This window comes from Monodelphis domestica, chromosome 1 (genome assembly GCF_027887165.1).
Source record: "Monodelphis domestica isolate mMonDom1 chromosome 1, mMonDom1.pri, whole genome shotgun sequence".
In the NCBI taxonomy this organism is placed as follows: domain Eukaryota; kingdom Metazoa; phylum Chordata; class Mammalia; order Didelphimorphia; family Didelphidae; genus Monodelphis; species Monodelphis domestica.
Window position 1 is genome coordinate 359,511,648 of NC_077227.1, and position 18,293 is coordinate 359,529,940.

General features: G+C 39.2%; 1 protein-coding gene across 1 annotated transcript; it reads left to right on the forward strand.

The window, feature by feature from the left end:
- On the forward strand, positions 1-16,877 carry LSM11 (LSM11, U7 small nuclear RNA associated). The gene is made up of 4 exons (XM_001369709.4): positions 1-506; positions 9,685-9,824; positions 10,772-10,855; positions 11,348-16,877. Exons 1-4 carry the CDS (start codon positions 35-37, stop codon positions 11,723-11,725), a joined length of 1,074 nt encoding a protein of 357 aa, XP_001369746.1. The 5' UTR covers positions 1-34; the 3' UTR covers positions 11,726-16,877.
- The last annotated feature ends 1,416 nt before the right edge of the window (positions 16,878-18,293 follow it).

Consider the following 18,293-nt stretch of genomic DNA (forward strand, 5'->3'; position numbering starts at 1 on the left):
TTCCCATCGGCCTCCGCTTGCGGGTGTTTCAAACATGGAGGAGCGGGAGCGGCGAGGGGGCTCGGGCCGGGCGGGGAGCCCCGGGAGCCCGCCCAGCCCGCGGCTGGACATCAACTCGGACCGCTTCGATCCACTGCTGGCCCTCTATGCGCCACGCCTGCCGCCCATCCCCTACCCCAACGCGCCCTGCTTCAACAACCTGGCTGAGTACGAGAGCTTCCTCCGCCTGGGCGGCCGGGGCCGGGGCCGTGGCCGGGCTCGGGGTCTGGCTGGCCCCGGGGTTCCGGGCGCTGCAGCCCCCGGCCCCACTTCGTCTGCCTCCAGCTCGGCGCGCCGGACCTCCCGCCGTCGCGGAGCGCCCGCCCCGGACCCTGAGCGCATCCAGCGACTCCGCCGGCTCATGGTGACCAAGGAGGAGCCGGACGCTGGGGGCCCCGGCCCAGGCAGCAGCGGCCGCTCTGGCCGCCGGAGGAAGGCGCCGCGCAACGTCCTCACCAGGATGCCCCGTGAGTGCTTGGGTCAAGAAAGGGTCTGCACGGCTGTTGGGGGGTGAGGAGGGTCTGCACAATTGGTAAGGGGGTGTGTGAAGGGAGGATCTGCACAGCTAATGGGGGGGGGGGGTGAAGAGAGCACGCCTGATAGGGAAAATGGAGAGGGTCCAGTTTTATTGATATGAGGAAATGGTCTTGTGTGACACATGGAGAGGATGAGGCAAAGGGTCTACACAGCTAATATTGGGGGGGGGGGGTGCATATGGAGAGGAGCTGTTTGATGTAGGAAGTTTTAGAGAGGCTCAGCATCTTTGATATGGGGCATTTGGGAGAGAGTCTGCATGACTGATAATTCAGAGGAGATGTCTCAGAGTGTCTCTGTATGACTGATGGCCTCTGAGGTCCCTTCCAGATCTATGATTCTATAATCCTGTGAGATAGAGAAATCTGGGAAAGGTCTGCAGGCCTGATATTGGGGGAAGGGAGGGTCCCTATGAAAGACATGGTAAGATTTTGGGACAGTCTGTATGGCTAATATGGGGGATCTGAGGAAGATCTGTATGACTTATCTGAGAGGTATTGAGAAGGTTGGCATGGTTGATGAGGGAAATTTGTAGAAAGGCTTTGGCTGATATGTGGAGGATATTAATTTCTGATATAGAAGGATTTATGGAGGGTCTGCATAGCTAATTTGAGGGGATGTAGAGATGTCTGCATGGCTAATATGGGGGACAGTTTGATGGTTGATTTGAAATGTCAACTTGACAATTCAAGGAAGTTTTTTTTTGTTTGATTTGATTTGAGGAAGATCCATATGCATAGCTTATTGGAAGGTCTACTAGGCCAGCAGTTTGTGTCTTTATGGTGGGATTTGTGGACAGCATAAAGGACATCTACTCTTAGCAGTGTCCTAGTCTCTTCCCTTTTCTCTCAGCTTTCCCTGTGCTGATCTGAGGAGTCTTTGGTAGATTCCAGAATCTTTAAATACACATTGTTTAATCAAAAGATATAAAATTTGGCATGCAGGGGCTACCACTAAGAAAAACACCTTGTTTGCCTTCTGGATGCATGAATTATGTGGATTCATATTACCATAATCGTGGGTTTCTTTAAATTCCAGAGGTTCAAATTGCATGAGGGAATTTCTGGTAATCTCTTAATAAATTCTGATAGTAGAACTGTAGGAGATGGAGGTTGCTAGAATGTGCGATTTGGGTCTTGTATAAATGTAATAAACAGCCAGGCTTATACCTTTGTCATCTGGCAGGCAGTTCTGACATCTGCCCTGTGAACAAAATGACCTACTTAGCCATTCAAAGCATCTGTATCCTGATAGCTTAATTGTTATAATATGCCTTTTAAATGAGCCAGTATGTTAAATGAGTGATGTTTAGATTTCTCTTAGTGGTGTGTTTATTGAAAAAGAACATCTCTACTGACAAGATATAGAGCTGTAACAAGTTAAGGAAAATGATTTATGGTGCCATAGAATTCCTTTCATGAATTTACAGCACATCTTGCCTATCTACATCAAGTCCATAAGTTGTTCCTAAATGAGAACAATAAGGCCTAACATCTCCTCTGTGAATTAGATAGCTAGGTCTAAATTGTAACACTAATTAATTAGAAGGCCACTGTATGCATAGTTGTATTGCTTTGTTGCAAAATGCTACATTACTGAGAACATGAAACATTCCTATAATAGTTCTAGGAAGAAGTACTCTGAGACTTTTTTAAATTGACCAAAGCTGTAGGGTCAACTGTTCATATCCCAAATCATGCCTGGAGTTCTTGGAAAACTTGTTCTGGGAACAGAAATCTCTGTTATGTCACTGGAAGCAATTAAGTGTGTCTGACATGTGCACCAAAAAAGGATTATTAGTAATCATGAAGCCTTGAGCAGAATAGGCACATGAACAGCCAAGGCGAATATAGAGTAAGAATCACCAGGCTTGTGTAAGCTTTCTAAAGGAAGTGAACCAAAGGCTCTGAGAGAAGAAAAGGACAGGAGTTAGAAAAGAGGAGGAAAAGGAAAAGTGTGTGCAAATATATGAGTACAAATAAATAAGTCATGTACAGAGAATGATGAGTAGATTTGCTTTGGTGGAACAAAACTTGGTGTTGGTCACAAAGAGAAATGAAATCTGGGAGGAGTGGGAGGGAGGAGATTGTTTTGGGAGAAGACCTTGTAGGCCAGACTGAAGGATGGATTTGATTTCTAAAAGTAGGAAATCACCCTAGATTTGAAAGTATGGGAATGAGATGATGATTTGAAAGAGATTTTTCTAGCAGGTGTGTGTGTAACAGGGAACACAAAAGCTCTAGAGGCACAGAAACTATCTGGAATCTAGTCATGAAGTGTGATAAGAAGCTGGATGAGCTTGGTGACTTTGTAACTAGAAGTGAGAGAGATCTGACAGAATTTCTTGGGCAGGATTTAGTGATGGTAGGGTAAAAAAGAAAAAGTGGAGAATGAAGTTACAAATGATCCTACACTTCTGAAGGTATGCCATGTGTATTAAACCAAAGGTTCTGTAAAAGCAAGGACCATATCTTATTTCTCTATATTTCCTACAGTACTTTGCATATAATAAGTCCTCAATGAATATCTGTCAAATGAGTGAAGAAGGTTCTTCTTGAGCAATAATGGAAGAAATTGGGAAGGGAAGATATTTAGGAAGAATAAAGTATATATTTTTTGAGGTTTTAGGTGTTTAATAGATTTCCAGGTGGTATTATTACCTTAGAGAAGGAATGATAGGTCTGGAGCTAACTTTTACTTTGTCTTTTTGTTCTGGTAGGTGGTGCTGGTGCTGCATTTTGACAATACCAAGTTGATTCTTCCCCTACTAAGATGTGGCTTTGTTACCCTCAAAGTATGGTGGTCTCTCCAGGAGCAGGAGAGGAATGCTCCATGGAATAATACCTTATTAAAACCTTTCAAGGGAAAAAATGTACACGAAAGCCACAGATGTGAGTTGAAAGGCCCCAAACTAGGTTTGCTATTTGACTAATTGGTTTTCAAAGTTTATTGGATAAGGGAGTCACAGAGCAGTTTTAGAAAATGTTTCACCATTCCTATTTTTTTTTCTTTTTGACTAAGAGGACAAAATAAGGCTTTACCTCTGAAGAGTTCATTTGGGCACATATTCTCTCACACATTTTGTATATGTGTCTTTTTCCTTATGTATATATATATATGTATAGATATGTAATGTAACTATGTAGAGGCAACATAGTATAGTGAGTAGAGAATAGATTTCAGGGTCAATACGACCTGCGTTCAAGTCAAGACCTGAAGGTACTGCAGTACACATGTATGGAATATAAGTAAATACATGCTTACAAAAATTAAAATGCACTTTTTGACTCCACTGTATTTGAAATTGTGTGGGTGAAATAGAATTTCAAGGTTTACAATCTCTTCCAATTCTTCCTTAAATATTATTAAACATTATTAAAAAATAATAGTATGGGATCTTGAGATAAAAGACTAAAGTATGGTTCAAAGGTTTCCCCTTGCTGGAGGCCATCATACCTCCACCACCGTTTGACAAGGTCACGTTCTGAGGAAGAAAAAGTCAGCAAAGCAGACCCCTGAATGAGGGCCCTCTGCTGATCCCCCTTTGTGACTTCTTTCCCCAAATTTTACCCACTAGTGGACTTGTTATGATTATTATTCTCTCCCCAATGCAGGAGAAATAACATGAGAGCAAATACTTATGGATCAATAAATATATTTAAGCCCCCTTGGTTATTACCCCCAAAAGATTGCAATTATAGAATAAACACCCAAAGTCTATTGATGAGGTCTTTGGCATATACATTCTAAGCAATTCTGCTTTGTATATCTTTGGTACAGCATAGCTAGCACACTGTGAGTACTTAAAAATTAAATAATAACAACTTTAATAAAATTCAGCACTCTTCCTAAGCACCTGGAGAAGGATTCCTCATTGAATTGAACAGTAAAAGCTAAAGTTCATAGTCCCAACATTCCTTCTCTGAGTCATCATGATCCTTATATATGGCATCTATTTGCCATCTTATAGAATCCAGATGCTTGGTACATGCCTTTTACACCATCAGAGTTTGGATTTCAATCAGTATTTCATATTGTATGAAGACAATGTGTAGTTAAATCTTCTGACTTCAGAGAGTCCAGACATGAAGTAGACTATGCTTTTGCATCCAGGCAATTTTTGCAGATGTCTTAGTATTATGGATATTTAGGGTAAATCAAGTTTTTCACTCCTTTAAACATGTGAGTGTTGAGTTTTTTTGTGACTCAAGAGATGGAATTCAAGAAGAGCCTACTTTAAAGAATATCTTAAGGCATGGGATTGAGAACAATTTGCAGATTATTTGGGAAACATTAAATTGGCTTGAGTAGAAAGTTTGCCAAAGGGAATGAGAACTATCCAGATGAATGGGGCAGAACAGCTTGTTAGAAGGCTTTGAAGAAAAATTTGTTTAGTTTTGATATGATGGGTAATAGAGTGAGCCAATGTAAAAAGAATATCTTCATCCTAGTGGATGAGGCAGGTCACATATATTAGTGAATGTATGTGTCCATCTTTTTGTCTATATATAAGTGTGTATCTGTACATATAATAGTTCTGCTATATTATTATGGGAACTTAACCATTTTGTTATGTGTGGGGAAAGCAACAATGAAACACATCACAACATAAACTGTTTGTTCTGGGTTTGGGAGGAGCTTAAAGTTCATTCATCATCCTCTTATTAAATGCCTATTGTGTGCAGGGCACTCTGCTGGGCTCTGAGAGAGTCACAAAGATAGAAGAGACCAGGACTCTGCCCTTAAGGAGCTTACAGTATATTAGGGGAGTAAGATATCTACACAACCATAATACAAAAGAAAGCATGGTAAGTGCATAAGCAAGTACAGCCCTAGTCATCAGACTTCTGAAAAAGGAGACTTTTTCACTGGGGTGATCAGGGAACCTTCTTAAAGGGTGGGTAGGATTCCACCTACTGAGATAAGGAGGATATTCCAATCAATCCGTCGGCAGGCTTTTATTATGGGTCTCCTGTATGCTGGCTGCTGTGCATATGTACTTAATATCTTATATATATATATATATATATATATATATATGTGTGTGTGTGTGTGTGTGTGTGTGTGTGTGTGTGTGTGTACATATACATATATATATATACACACACACACATATACACACACACACACACACACACACACACACACACACACACACACACACATATATATATATATATATATATATATATATATATATATATATATATATATATATATATAATAGGATGGAAGCACAAAGAATCAAAGTCCCTTCTCTTAAGTCACTTATTATTTTGATAGGGGAGACCAATACATATGTGTGTTTGTGTGTGTATGTGATATATAGAACAGCCAAAAAAGAGAATAAATATACATTAGTTAAAAATGAGGTAATTTGGGGGGAAGGGCACTAGCAATTGAGAGAAGGATGAAGAAGAGCTTCATGCAGATGGTGCTAGAACTTTGTCTTGAAAAAAGAATTCTTTTATTTGGAAGTGAGGAAAGAGTACATTTCAGGCATGGCCAGTATAAAAGGCATGGAGATGGGCAATGGAATGTCATGTTTGAAGAACATAAAGGTCAGTTTAGCTGAATGACAGCCAAAGATAGGTTGTTGCCAGGCTGTTAAAGGCTTTAAAGCTTAAACCAGAGGTAGCTAGATATCACAGTTTGAAGATAGGGGGATTGGATTCAAACGGGACCTCCGACACTTCCCAGCTGTGTGCCCCTGAGCAAGTAGTTTAACTCCAGTTGCCTAGCCCTTACTGCTCTTCTGCCTGATACTTAGTATTAATTCTAAGACAGAAGGCAAGTATTCAAAACAAAACAAAACCAGAAGCACTAGTGAGCCAGTGCAATTTATTGAGCTGGTAGCAACATGACCTTTGTTTAAAGAAAATCACTTTGCCAATAGGGTCTAAGATGAACCAGAATGAGGTAAAACCATTTAGAATGCTGTTGCAATACTTTAGGCAAGACCTGATGAAGATTTGAGGTATCCACGTGAGTGGAGAAAGGGTGCTAAATGCAAGAGATAGAGGAAGAAATGGCAAGATTTGTCTGTTGATATGCCAACGTGTAGCTGAGGGAGAGTAAGAAATTGAAGATAGTACCAAAGTTCTGGATCTGGAAAACTGAAAAAATGATTGATGCCTTCAGCAGAAATAGGGATGCCAGGGACAGCTGGGTAGCTCAGTGAATTGAAAGCCAGTCCTAGAGACGGGAGGTCCTAGGTTCAAATCTGGCCTCAGACACTTCCCAGCTGTGTGACCCTGGGCAAGTCACTTGACCCCCATTGCCTAGCCCTTACCACTCTTCTGCCTTGGAGCCAATACACAGTATTGGCTCCAAGACAGAAGGTAAGGGTTTAAAAAAAAAAAAGAAATAGGGATGCCACTTCTTATCTGTGTGACCATGGGCAAGTCACTTAACCCCAATTACCTAGCTGTAGTCACTCTTGTCAGAATTGATAAGAGACAAAAGGAAGGTTTTAAAAAACAAAACAAAACAGAAATAGGGATGTTTGCAAAAAGGTTGTATTTTTTGGGGGGAAAGATGATAAGTTCTGTTTTGGACATGTTGAGTTTTGTAACTTTTTTTTTTAAACCCTTACCTTCCATATTGGAATCAATACTGTGTATTGGTTCCAAGGCATAAGAGTGGTAAGGGCTAGGCAATGGGGGTTAAGTGACTTGCCCAAGGTCACACAGCTGGGAAGTGTCTGGGGTCAGATTTGAACCCAGGACCTCTCTCTAGGCCTGGCTCTCAATCCACTGAGCTACCCGGCTGTCCCCTTTGTAATTTTTTAAAATGAGATATCCAGTTCAAAGTGCCCAGTAAGTTTATTGACAATTCAAGACTGATGCTTAGGGTAGAGTATCATAGCTAGATATAAAGATTATTTCCATAAAGTGATAATAAGCCTATGGGAAGTGATGAGGTCGTCAAGAGAGTGTAGAGAGAGAAGAGGGGCCAGTACAGAACCTTTGGGGTATATCCAGATTTAAAGGCTGTGTGTGATATGGATAATGAAACTTCAGAGTAGACTAAGAAGCAGTTAGATGTGCCAGTTGAAAATCAAGAAAGAGTAGTGTCATAGGAGAAAATCTATTAAGAGAGTGGTCACCAATAAATTGAGAAGAATGAAGACTGAGAAAAAACCTTCAGATTTGTTGATTACAAGATTGGTGGTAACTTTGGAAAGAAGTTTTAGTATAGTGATGAAATTAAAAGTCATATTACCAAGAGTTAGAGAAAGGGGAGGAAACAGAGGCAGTGAATAGGGACAGTTTTTTTTTTCCCCCTTAGGACTTAAGCTGAGATAGGGAAAAGAGATATAGGACCAAAGCTTGATGAGTTGGTAGTTTCTAGTGAGGAGGTTTTTTTTGTAGTTGTTATTTTTATTCTTTAATTTAATTAGAAGAGAAGAGACTTGGGCATTATTTGAAGACAGTAGGGTAGAAACAGTGTTTTAAGAAGCTTTGAAAATTGAGGGTTTGGTAGTTAAGGTCGCCATCTACTGGAAAAAGTGGGAGGAAATGTGATTAAAGGAATATGTTTAGAGGGTTTGGCCCTGGCAAAGAAACGGGTCACTTCTTTGTCAGAGACAAAAAAGGAGAAAAGTGTGGGAAATCACTTCAAAAGATTTTGAGATAAAGAGAAAGGAAGAAGCAAGAGATTGCTTTTTTGCAGAAAGGGCCTATTTGAAGTTGGATAACATGAATTTATAATGTACCTAGTTGGCATTGTTGTGTGACTTCCTCTAGCTCTCTTTAGCATTATGTGAGTAGGGACATAGGAGGTAGAAGGTAGGAGCAATGCAGGTCTCAAGTGTGGCAAGGTAGGTTTTGCAGTAGTGAAACACAGTATGGAATTGGTTTGACAAATTCATGGAGTCAAGATTGGAAAAAGAAGAAATGAAGCCAGAGCAAAAATAATGGCTTTAGAATATATTCAGAGGTAAAAGGATTAAATGCTTCAGTGAAAGTGAAGAATAAACTTTGGAGAGATGAGGCATAGGGTGAGATAGGATGCTGGGAGATAGAGATTGTCAGAGTTTTGTTTTTTTTTTTAATAAGGAAGTGGAACTGTTGTGGATAATAGTGAGAACTAGGGTTTAACCATCCCGTTGTGTTATTTCATTAGAGTTAAGGGGAAGATTATGTGAGAGAGATTGAGAAAATGGGAGTTAGGAAGTTTGGAGGAGCAACCAACTGCTGAACTACTTTAAAAAAAAAAGGGGAGAATGGCTTGGAGGCCAGCCAGTACTGAATTTTCTGGATTGGGTGGGAAACTGTAACTGAGTGAATTAAAAAGAAGAGATGTTGCTGCATGGCATCAGTAAAAGAAGAGTCTAGAAGTGATAGTGGAGGAGCACAGAGTGTTCTGATTCTCCTTCAGGACTTCATAGATTGGAGCACTGGTGAAGAGGATGGCCATCTAGTATCATCATCTAGGAGAAGCTCTCTCTTAATGAGGGATAGATAGAGATCCAGAATGAAGGGAAGTTTGCTTATGAACAGGAATTCTAGAAGATACAATGGAATGGGTGGGTAGGGTTAGAGTGGGAGATGGGTAGATTAAGGTTGAGGAGGTGGGAACAAGGAAATGGGAGGCAGAGATTGAAAATAGTTTCTCCTCTGTGGCTGACAGTTGAGTGATTTAGGGATAGGGAGAGATAAAAGTGGTGGCAGATTATTAGCCATAGTGGTACTAGTGAGTGGCAGATGAATAATAATGTTCAGTCTTGAAAGGGCATTGTTGCTGGACAAAGGTCAGGAGTATAGCAGGACCTTAGTTCCTTTTAATAGCTTACCTATATCAGAATCTCCCCCAGTCTAGTGATCCTTCTTCTGTGTGGTTGAAGGAGGGGGGTGGGTTGGGAAGGGCTGCATTGTGAAGCTATATTTTATATATATCATTGTGTGTTATATGGGACATATTCATGGGACAAGTACTAGTCCAGTTTTACTGGAGCATAATATGTATAAAAAGGAGTAGTAGGCTACAAAGGTAGACTGGAAATGGAAACTATATTGGACTTTATTCAGTAGTAGATCATTCTGTCTCACTGACTCTTGACATAGACATTTGTGTGCTACCCTGACTATTGTTTTCTTTTTATTCCAGTGCATGAGGGCAGCCCACTGGGTGAACTTCACCGCTGTATCCGAGAAGGGGTAAAGGTCAATGTTCACATTCGCACTTTCAAGGGGCTTCGGGGTGTCTGCTCTGGCTTCCTGGTTGCATTTGACAAGTTCTGGAATATGGTAATTAGTTCTTTTTATGGGACTGGAAAAAATTCATAGGGATTAACCCCCTTCAATTTATTAGGAAACCTACATAACCTTTTTAGAATAGCAATTATACTGATAACTGCATTGGAGAAGAACTGGTGTCCTTAAGCTCTGCTGGAACTAGCATAAGATCTGGGTTCCACTTTGCTTCCTTTTCCCCCCAAATCCAATTCTCTTATCCATTCATTCAACAGGTATTATTTGAGCATCTATTATATGCAAAGCCCTGTGCTGGACACTGTAGGGGGGATACAAAGATATATAAGACAAAGACCCTGCCCTCCAGGAACTTACAATCTAGTAATGGAGAGAAGACATGTACACAAATAAACTGTAATACAAAGTAATATATAGGTGCCATCATTCTGGAGTTTCTTCTCCAGGAGTTGTGGTTATCTTCCTCCTACAACTTTTCCAACTTATTCAGTATACTTTAACAGCCCCACATACATTCTCTTAAACAGAATTGACGAGTGACGTCTTATTCTTAAATACCAGCAAAGGGAAGATAGTAAGTGATAAATAGTACATGACAGTGGTGATATCAGGAGATTTGATTATATAACATGAGTCATTTCCTACCTGTCGCTGATGTGGATAGCAGACAGAAAGGGAAAGAAACTAGAGATTATATGAAATGGTCCTCAAAATGGGAATGAGAACAATCCAGTAGTCAGGATTTTCAGGAGAAAAAATAAACAAGTTAAAGTGAACTTTAATACTTTGTAAGCTTTGACCACAGATGATTTAGAAATAATACTATAATTGCTTTTATTTGCTTATTACCAGTGCTACTTATTTACTTCTTGTGAATCAAGATAGCTTGTTGTGGTTGCAATGATGAGAATGTTTTTTGGAAGTACTGAATGTGCTGAGATTTTTGACAACATTTTCAATCTTTCTCCTTGTTTTCTTTATAGGCACTTACTGATGTAGATGAGACTTACAGAAAACCAGTTCTGGGCAAAGCATTTGAACGAGAGCCTCCTCTAACTCTCACCAGGGTAAGATGTTTTTCCCTACTTACTAACAACCCAGTTTTGCATTAAGGATTAGTAAATAAAATATTAAGTTTGGGGACAGGGGAGGAATAAGATGAAGTAAGGGATATAAGGACTGGTGTCACTATTCTCCATATTTCCAATTAATGAAAGCCTTCATTTCTGGAAACAAGGTGTGGTGATAAGGACTTGATTATTCTCTACTACATGTCCCAATTTAAGTCTGGCCTACATTGCATCACCTAAAGATGAAGTGTCTTTTTAGTTCAATATAAAAATGAATCTTGTTAATTATAATTATTCATATTAGATGGCAGGTGACTTTTATATTAATTGTCCCTATATTAATTTATCTACTGGTTAGAATGGGAGAAATTGGTGTTGACTGATTTTTAGAAAGGCAAAGCATTGTTCTGCAGTGACAGGAATGTGTATTTTTAAAAGAGAATGTAGAAAGTCAAGAGGGCAGCTAATGTTTGTCTTGTTTCCTTGTAGCTCTTTGACCGACTCAAACTTCAGGATTCCTCTAAAAGGGAAGCTGACTCCAGGTCAATGGTTGAGGATTCCACGTTGTCTCGATATTCACAGACATCGACTTGGAAGATGGCCACGGTGTGGGGGAGAGGAGATGAGGATCGGGGATCACAGAAACGTTCTCGTTCAGCACCTTCTTCACTACTGGCAGCCAGGTCTGACATGTCAGGCAGGACTACACGGACAGAGGGCTCTAGTGCAGGGGGTTCTAGTTCAAGGGGCCGGTCTCGTAAGAAAAGGCAGAAGCCAAAAGTGGATTACCAGCAGGTGTTCACACGGCACATTAACCAGATATTTATCCGAGGAGAGAATGTCCTACTTGTCCACCTTGCCCAGTGACCAGCTGAGCTTTGAGTATCTTGTTTTTAAAATAAACTGCATGAAATTGCATCTGCACTGTGCTTTTTAGCATCTCTGTGAAAAGCTAAGTTGGAATGATTCCCTCTGATCTTGGATGTATAGAGGAAGGAGCTGAGTCTAGGTATATCAGTTTGTCCACAAAGATGGGGTCAGCAAAGAAAGACTTTTTACAATGAGTGACTATTCAGAGGCAGAAAGCATTGTTATGAAATATAGATCTATACATTTATTCATAGATATAAATTAGATTTGGTTTCATGTGCTGCTATCAATACTCTTGAGAGAAACTAGAAAAAGGATGGCCTTTTTGACTCTGCTAGGGTCATAGTGTATCTCTAACTCACTCCAGATACAATAGCATGAAAAGGGAAACCGTTCTTTACAGTGATGTGGTATCTCTATGGTGAGTGCTCATGGAATTTCTTTTTAAGAGATAGTGGTGTGAATTGTGCTGCCATCCCTGCACTGACATATGCCTTTGGTATCGTACCATTCATCCCTCTGGACTTTCTCCTGATCAAAGACTACAATTTAGGAGTTTCATTGAGCATTCTTAACACCTGTGGAACCCACCAACTTGGATTAGGGTGGGATTTATACAGGTGGTAGGCTATAAACACCTAGCTGTATACCACACTTGGCCTTGCTGTCATTGTGAATTTGGTAGCTTAACCCATATGTTCACTGTCCTGTTGAAGCTAGTTTCTGGGTATGGTGGTTCAAGTGGGAATTGTATCTTGTCTTCTTGACCTTTTGCTATCTCTGACTTCTGTGGCATGCTGGTGCATGAGCTGCTATGGCATGGCATTTAGTTCAGTATGAGTTGTCTTGTGAGCTGTGTGGCATTTGTTGCTGTCGTGCAAATTGCTGTGCATAGTCTAGCTTAAGTGGTTTCAGCATGAACCTAGTAACTTGTACATATCTTAACTGCTAGAACTCCCTCTCCTGGAGCTGGGAACAAAGGGTGCTTTTTAGCTTGGCTCTAACGTGAAACTGGGAAAGATTCTTTCCCCCTCATAACAGGCCAAAGAGGCTTTTGCAAGCTCTCATGATAGGTGGTGGTGTCTCAGTGGGACATTGTAGCCCAAGATGATACAGTGCAACAAGAACACCAGAGAAATGTCTCTTCCAGCAAACCTGTTGTGCTTCTATTGGAATGATTCTTTGCTCTTTAACTCAGCCAGTGCAGAACAGGCTATATCCTGAAACAGACTGTTAGGCAATAGCTGACTTTTTTTGGGTTGACTGTTTCTTTCTTTTTCCTTCAGCAAGAGGTAGCTTTTATGCAGAATGAGAATAAGTTCATTATATGGTTAGCCATTCAAGTGTATGGAAGGGAAAGTTACCCTAGTATATCATGCTATGTAACTTGTGGCAAAAACCCTTAGACAAGGAAGGGGAGCTCAGGTATAGATAACTGACTTGTAGGTCCTGCTGCTCATTCATCTTATGACTGTAGGTAAGTCAATGTAACCCCTTTCTGCCTCAGTTTTCCCCATCAGTCAGATGGGGAGATAAGACACCTACCTCACAGGGGTATTGGGAATAAGAGCCTAAAAAAAGCAATTTGAGAACAAAGTGTGTTATATAAGTGCCAGGTATGGTTTTTACTAACTCTAACTTCCTTTGCTTTTTAAGGCTTCATTATCTTGTGATCAAGGCAGGTGCTATATAAGATAGTCATTATTTGTCATTAGGGATAAAGATAATCTTCCCGTAACTTTAAAACCAAAAGGCTGTCGGTTCTCAGGAACCACTTGTTGGGAAAGTCTATGTTCCATTCCTCATTTCTAAGGAGTAATTGTATTCCTTAAGGAAATGCCACTAGCATGAAGACAGTTTGGGAATCACTGACTCTTCATCTCTCCCCATTCTTTGTCTTTTCATTTGGTATTTACAAAGTATTTGCCCTAGACTCTTCTGGGGGTATAGTGCCAACAAAAGAACAGGTCCCTAAAAGTGCCTCACCTTCAAAGGGACAATCATGGGGAGCTTTCTACTCTAATTTTTAAATAAATTTGAAAATCTTCTAGAACCTAATTATAGACACAATACTTAGAAAATCATACAGACAGAATCAAATGAAAATCACATTTGAAACTTGACAAAATAAATGGATTTAATTTTATGAGTCTTAAAACATTTTCCTAAAATAGGCTTTAAACATTTTATTGGAGGGAAAATAGGGTAGCAAATAGGGCAACATGAGTATCAGTTCCTCCCCCCAGCCCCCATCCAATCAGTATCACCATATTAGCTCCCCTCAAGCTAAAAACTAATGAATGCTTACTTTCTCAGAAAACATATTCTAGGAAAACAACCAAAGGATTTGGTAGAAAATGTGGTTAATTTTCACTAGTAATGCTGACTGATTTCCATTAGACAGCCTAATTCTTAAAAATTGGTAAATAATTTCATAGTTGCATCTAAAGTCTTCAGGAGCTCACCACTTTTCCATCCAGGTTCAGAACCTTGTTCATCTAAATGATTTTTAAAAGTTGTATGTGATTCATCTACATGATCATATGCATCATGACTGTCAACTTGGTTGCTTGGGTGCTGATTCTGCAATTACTATCTGGTTAAAAAAAATTGCAAGATAGTATTGTGTTGAAAAACTAATAATAGAACAGCTTAAAAATAACTTATTTCTTCTTAGAAAAGAAAAATAATATTTTCTCTTTATTCCTAAAGAAATATTTTAAAAGGGAAAAAATCACTTCCTCAGGCATTAATGTATTGCTCAAAGATATAATCTTTCAAAACTCATGTTGGTTGCAATAAATGTAGCTAAAGGCATAACTGTCAGAATGAGGGAAAAGGGAAGAAAAGGGAAAAATAAAATTCTTAGAAACGTCTAGTCTAATTCATCTAATAAGAGACCATAAAACATTAGTGTATGTGATGAACCTGGTTCTAATAGAGAATCATGTTATTTTGGCAAAATGAACATGTGTATAATAAATAATTTAAACATTTCATGAACTGAAACTTCTTTGAATTAGCTGAAGTTCTTATTGATTATATTAGAATAAGAAGGAAGGGAAATACGTAGTCTCACCTGTTTACCCAATTAATTTCAGGGGCCAGCCTCTTCAAAAAGAGTTGTTACTACAAACTCACCATTAAATGCATATGCACTTTTAGTTCTTTTTCCAGGAAAGGGACAGATTGCTGCTATACTATCCAGGCCCATTTTGCCCTTTCTGACTTTGGACAAAGATACAAGCTGATTGGCCAAGGGTTAGCAATGGGTGTAATTTAAGACTTTGAGCACTATTTTCTGCATGCATTGTTTGTATCAAATCAGAACAATAAATTAGCAAAGCTGGAAGCTAAGAGCATAGATAGGTCCCAGTTAATGCTAACGAGCCCAGCTAAAAGGGTTATCACTTTCAGATTTGCACTCTTTATTTCCATCGGACTGGAACCATTGTTTTAAATAATTCTAACTTCAGATATTACAAATTCAAATACATTTAGCCCCATTCAGGCAATTCATTGTTTGCACTAATTAGGACCTTTAGGTATAGAATTTGTTGCCAAGAAAAGTCAAGACAACCATGAGTGAGCTCCTCTATTCTATCTTTACAGAACTGTATAGAAAACATTTAGGCTAGCGGACCTGGCCTCTTCCTGTCTTTCTAGAGAAGGTTAAATCTCCTGTGAATTTAGGTGTTTCTTTGGGCTGCTCTTACTCTAGCTGCCAATAGAAAAGTCATATATTGGATTATATTCTATAAATTATTTCCACAAATCAAATTCACCTAAATGTTTACCACTTAGGAAAGAAGGCATCCAAAGATGACAGTCAACCATTCACTGGTGCTACCCATAAGTCTTTTTATTTTACTTTATTTTATTTTATTTTATTACTTTCCAGGCAAATTCTATAATGATATAACTGTTGGTGCAGGAGTAATAATGACCTCTAAATACTCTATCTTTGGACTTTATTTCACAAATGGTACGGTACAGAGATCAGTGGAATCCTTCTTAAACAATAAGGTCTTAATCATTTCTTTGGCCTTAGACTCTGTGTTTCACAGTGGCATACATAGTCATTTAGTAAGTGTTTGTTTAAGAAATTACTGTAGAGTAATCTCCAGAAAGATTTCCTCAGTGATCCCAAACAAGGAAGGCCTAGTCTACCCAGCTGTTGTTGGAAAAACTAGCTAATCTTTATTTTTTTGGCAAATTGATTTGATTACAGTTAGACCGGAGAGTTCTGGTCAAAGTTTCAAGGCACAGAAGGAGAATTAAGAACCCTTTGCCCTGTATGCCTGAGTCATCTTGGGTAAATCTGGAAGGGTTCTTTTTATCAACTGAGAGAAACAAAAGATTTATGTCAAGTGGCAGCTTAGGATGGTTCAGGAGATCTAGGGGACAAAAATTAGTATATCAGAAACCTTCGGTCCTTATATTAACTCAGAATGAAAAGTAATTTTGATAAGCTTATGTGAAAGCATATGGTTCCCTTTTTTTTTTTAATCTTTTCTGAAAAGATGGGAACTATCTCTCAGGAAAGATGAAAGCCAATCCTACTCCTTTTGCACTTGCTTTTTTTGATTTTCATAGCTTTGGAGCAAAATACAACTACAGCTAGTATTATCATCCTGTTATATCTGGGGAAAATATTTAACATTTTAAAAGGGCATTATTTAAGGTTGGAATGATTCTCAAGTGTACTAGTCCCAGAGGCACTCCCTGGGCTGGGACCCATTATCCAGTTGTCATGACAGTAAAGCAAACTGGAGATGATTTGGGAAAAGTAGGTTATTTACCTCCTACACCTGTCTCAAGAACCTTTCTCATTGGTATCTTATCCCCCATGGGCTCTGTGGATATCTATCTGCACCCTGACTTGTTACTCATTTTTCTAGAAAAAGCTAAACTGGGGTGAACATAGTCATTCCTATTTGCACTATTCAGATATCAACTATAATGGAAAAAACCATGAGTTGGAATCTGTTTTGTAAATTGCTTTTAACTGTCAAGTTCACCTAAACAGTTGCTCTTTAGGGACAAATTGCTGCTAAGAACCTTAATGTGAATCTGCAATGTTCTGCTTTAGTTATAAGTACTGTACATGAAGACTGGAAACTGCAATAAATATGATTTTAATAACGCACTGGCTGTTTGGTTTCTGCTGATTTTTGGTAAATATCTATCATGAGGAAAAAGCCCATCCTGATCATGCCCCTGCCTGGAGTTAGGAAAACCATGTGGCTTTCAGCAACTTCTCTGCTGCTGTTTGGTACCTTTTCTTTGCCAGCCATGTTATCTTGATCTTCCTCTGATAACTGGCACAGTTTTCTTGCCCCCTACTTGTAACCAAACCTATTTGGACTAGAATTTGTCAGCTTCATGCTGTGTCAGCCTCCCTGGAAGTTAGTAGTAGAAGTTAATAGTAGCTGACTGGTCTCATCAACCTATTTCCTTTTTGTTCTATTGAAACCCCCATATCCCTACTTCCAAACTTATATTTTTTGATATATTTAAATTTTATTTATTAAAAAAAAGTTCCCCTTCCCTCCCACACTTCCCCAAGAAAGCAATGATATAGATTTCACATACATTATCATATGATATATATTTTTCTGTTTGTCATGTGAAAAAAGGCTTCATGAAGGAAATAATGTGAAGAATGGTATGTTTCAATCTACATTTGGATTCCGTCTGTTCCCAACTTATTTTTAAAAGCCTAGAAGTGTTTCACCAAATTGCTTGTCTGATCATGTGTGAGCTAGAATAGCCAAAGGATTTGCTATGATGTAGCATATTCAGAACACTATTGGAAGATGCTAAAATGTTCAAATGACAGATGCACTGAAAACTTTATGGGTAAGGTTATTCCCCCTTTCCAAGAAACAACCTAGGGAAACAGTTCTCTGCTTTTCAGGAATACATGATTACAGGGTCAGAATCAAAATTTTGGAGTTGGCATTTGGGGTGTAGGTAGAATACTAGACCTAAGAAAAAGGACACATGAATTTAGTTCCTAGCTGTACCACAGGGAACTGATCCTGAGTCTTTTGGTGGAAAAAAACAAAACACTCAGCCTTTTTAGGTCTCAGATTCCTCATCCATAAGTGATGGGGATTGGACTAGATGAATTCTTAAGTCTCATCCAGCTCTAAATAAAAATTGACAAACCTTGGAGATCATCTGGACAGCTAGGTGGCACAGTGTTAGAAGTCTAGAAGACTCATCTTCTTGAGTTCAAATCTGCCTCAGACACTTTCTAATTATGTGAACCTGAGCAAGTCACTTAATTTTGTTTGCCTGAATTTCCTCATCTGTAAAACGAATTGTAGAAGAAAAAACAACCCATTTCAGTATCTTTGCCAAGAAAACTCCAGATGGGGTCATAAAGAGTCAGATATGACCTAAAATGTCTAAGCATCAGCAAAGAGATTATCTAGCCTAACTTATAGTATAGATGAGGAAACAGACCCAGGAAAGTTGACTACGGTCATACAACTATAGGAGGAGTAATGGGAACTGAACCCTCCACTTCATAGCATCCTATAGAAATTACATGTCT

Coding starts and splice junctions, on each gene's coding strand:
- LSM11 (XM_001369709.4), top strand. CDS start 35: ATGGAGGAGCGGGAGCGGCGAGGGGGCTCGGGCCGGGCGGGGAGCCCC. Junction 507..9,684: donor CGTCCTCACCAGGATGCCCC/GTGAGTGCTTGG, acceptor TTTTTATTCCAG/TGCATGAGGGCAGCCCACTG. Junction 9,825..10,771: donor TTGACAAGTTCTGGAATATG/GTAATTAGTTCT, acceptor TTTTCTTTATAG/GCACTTACTGATGTAGATGA.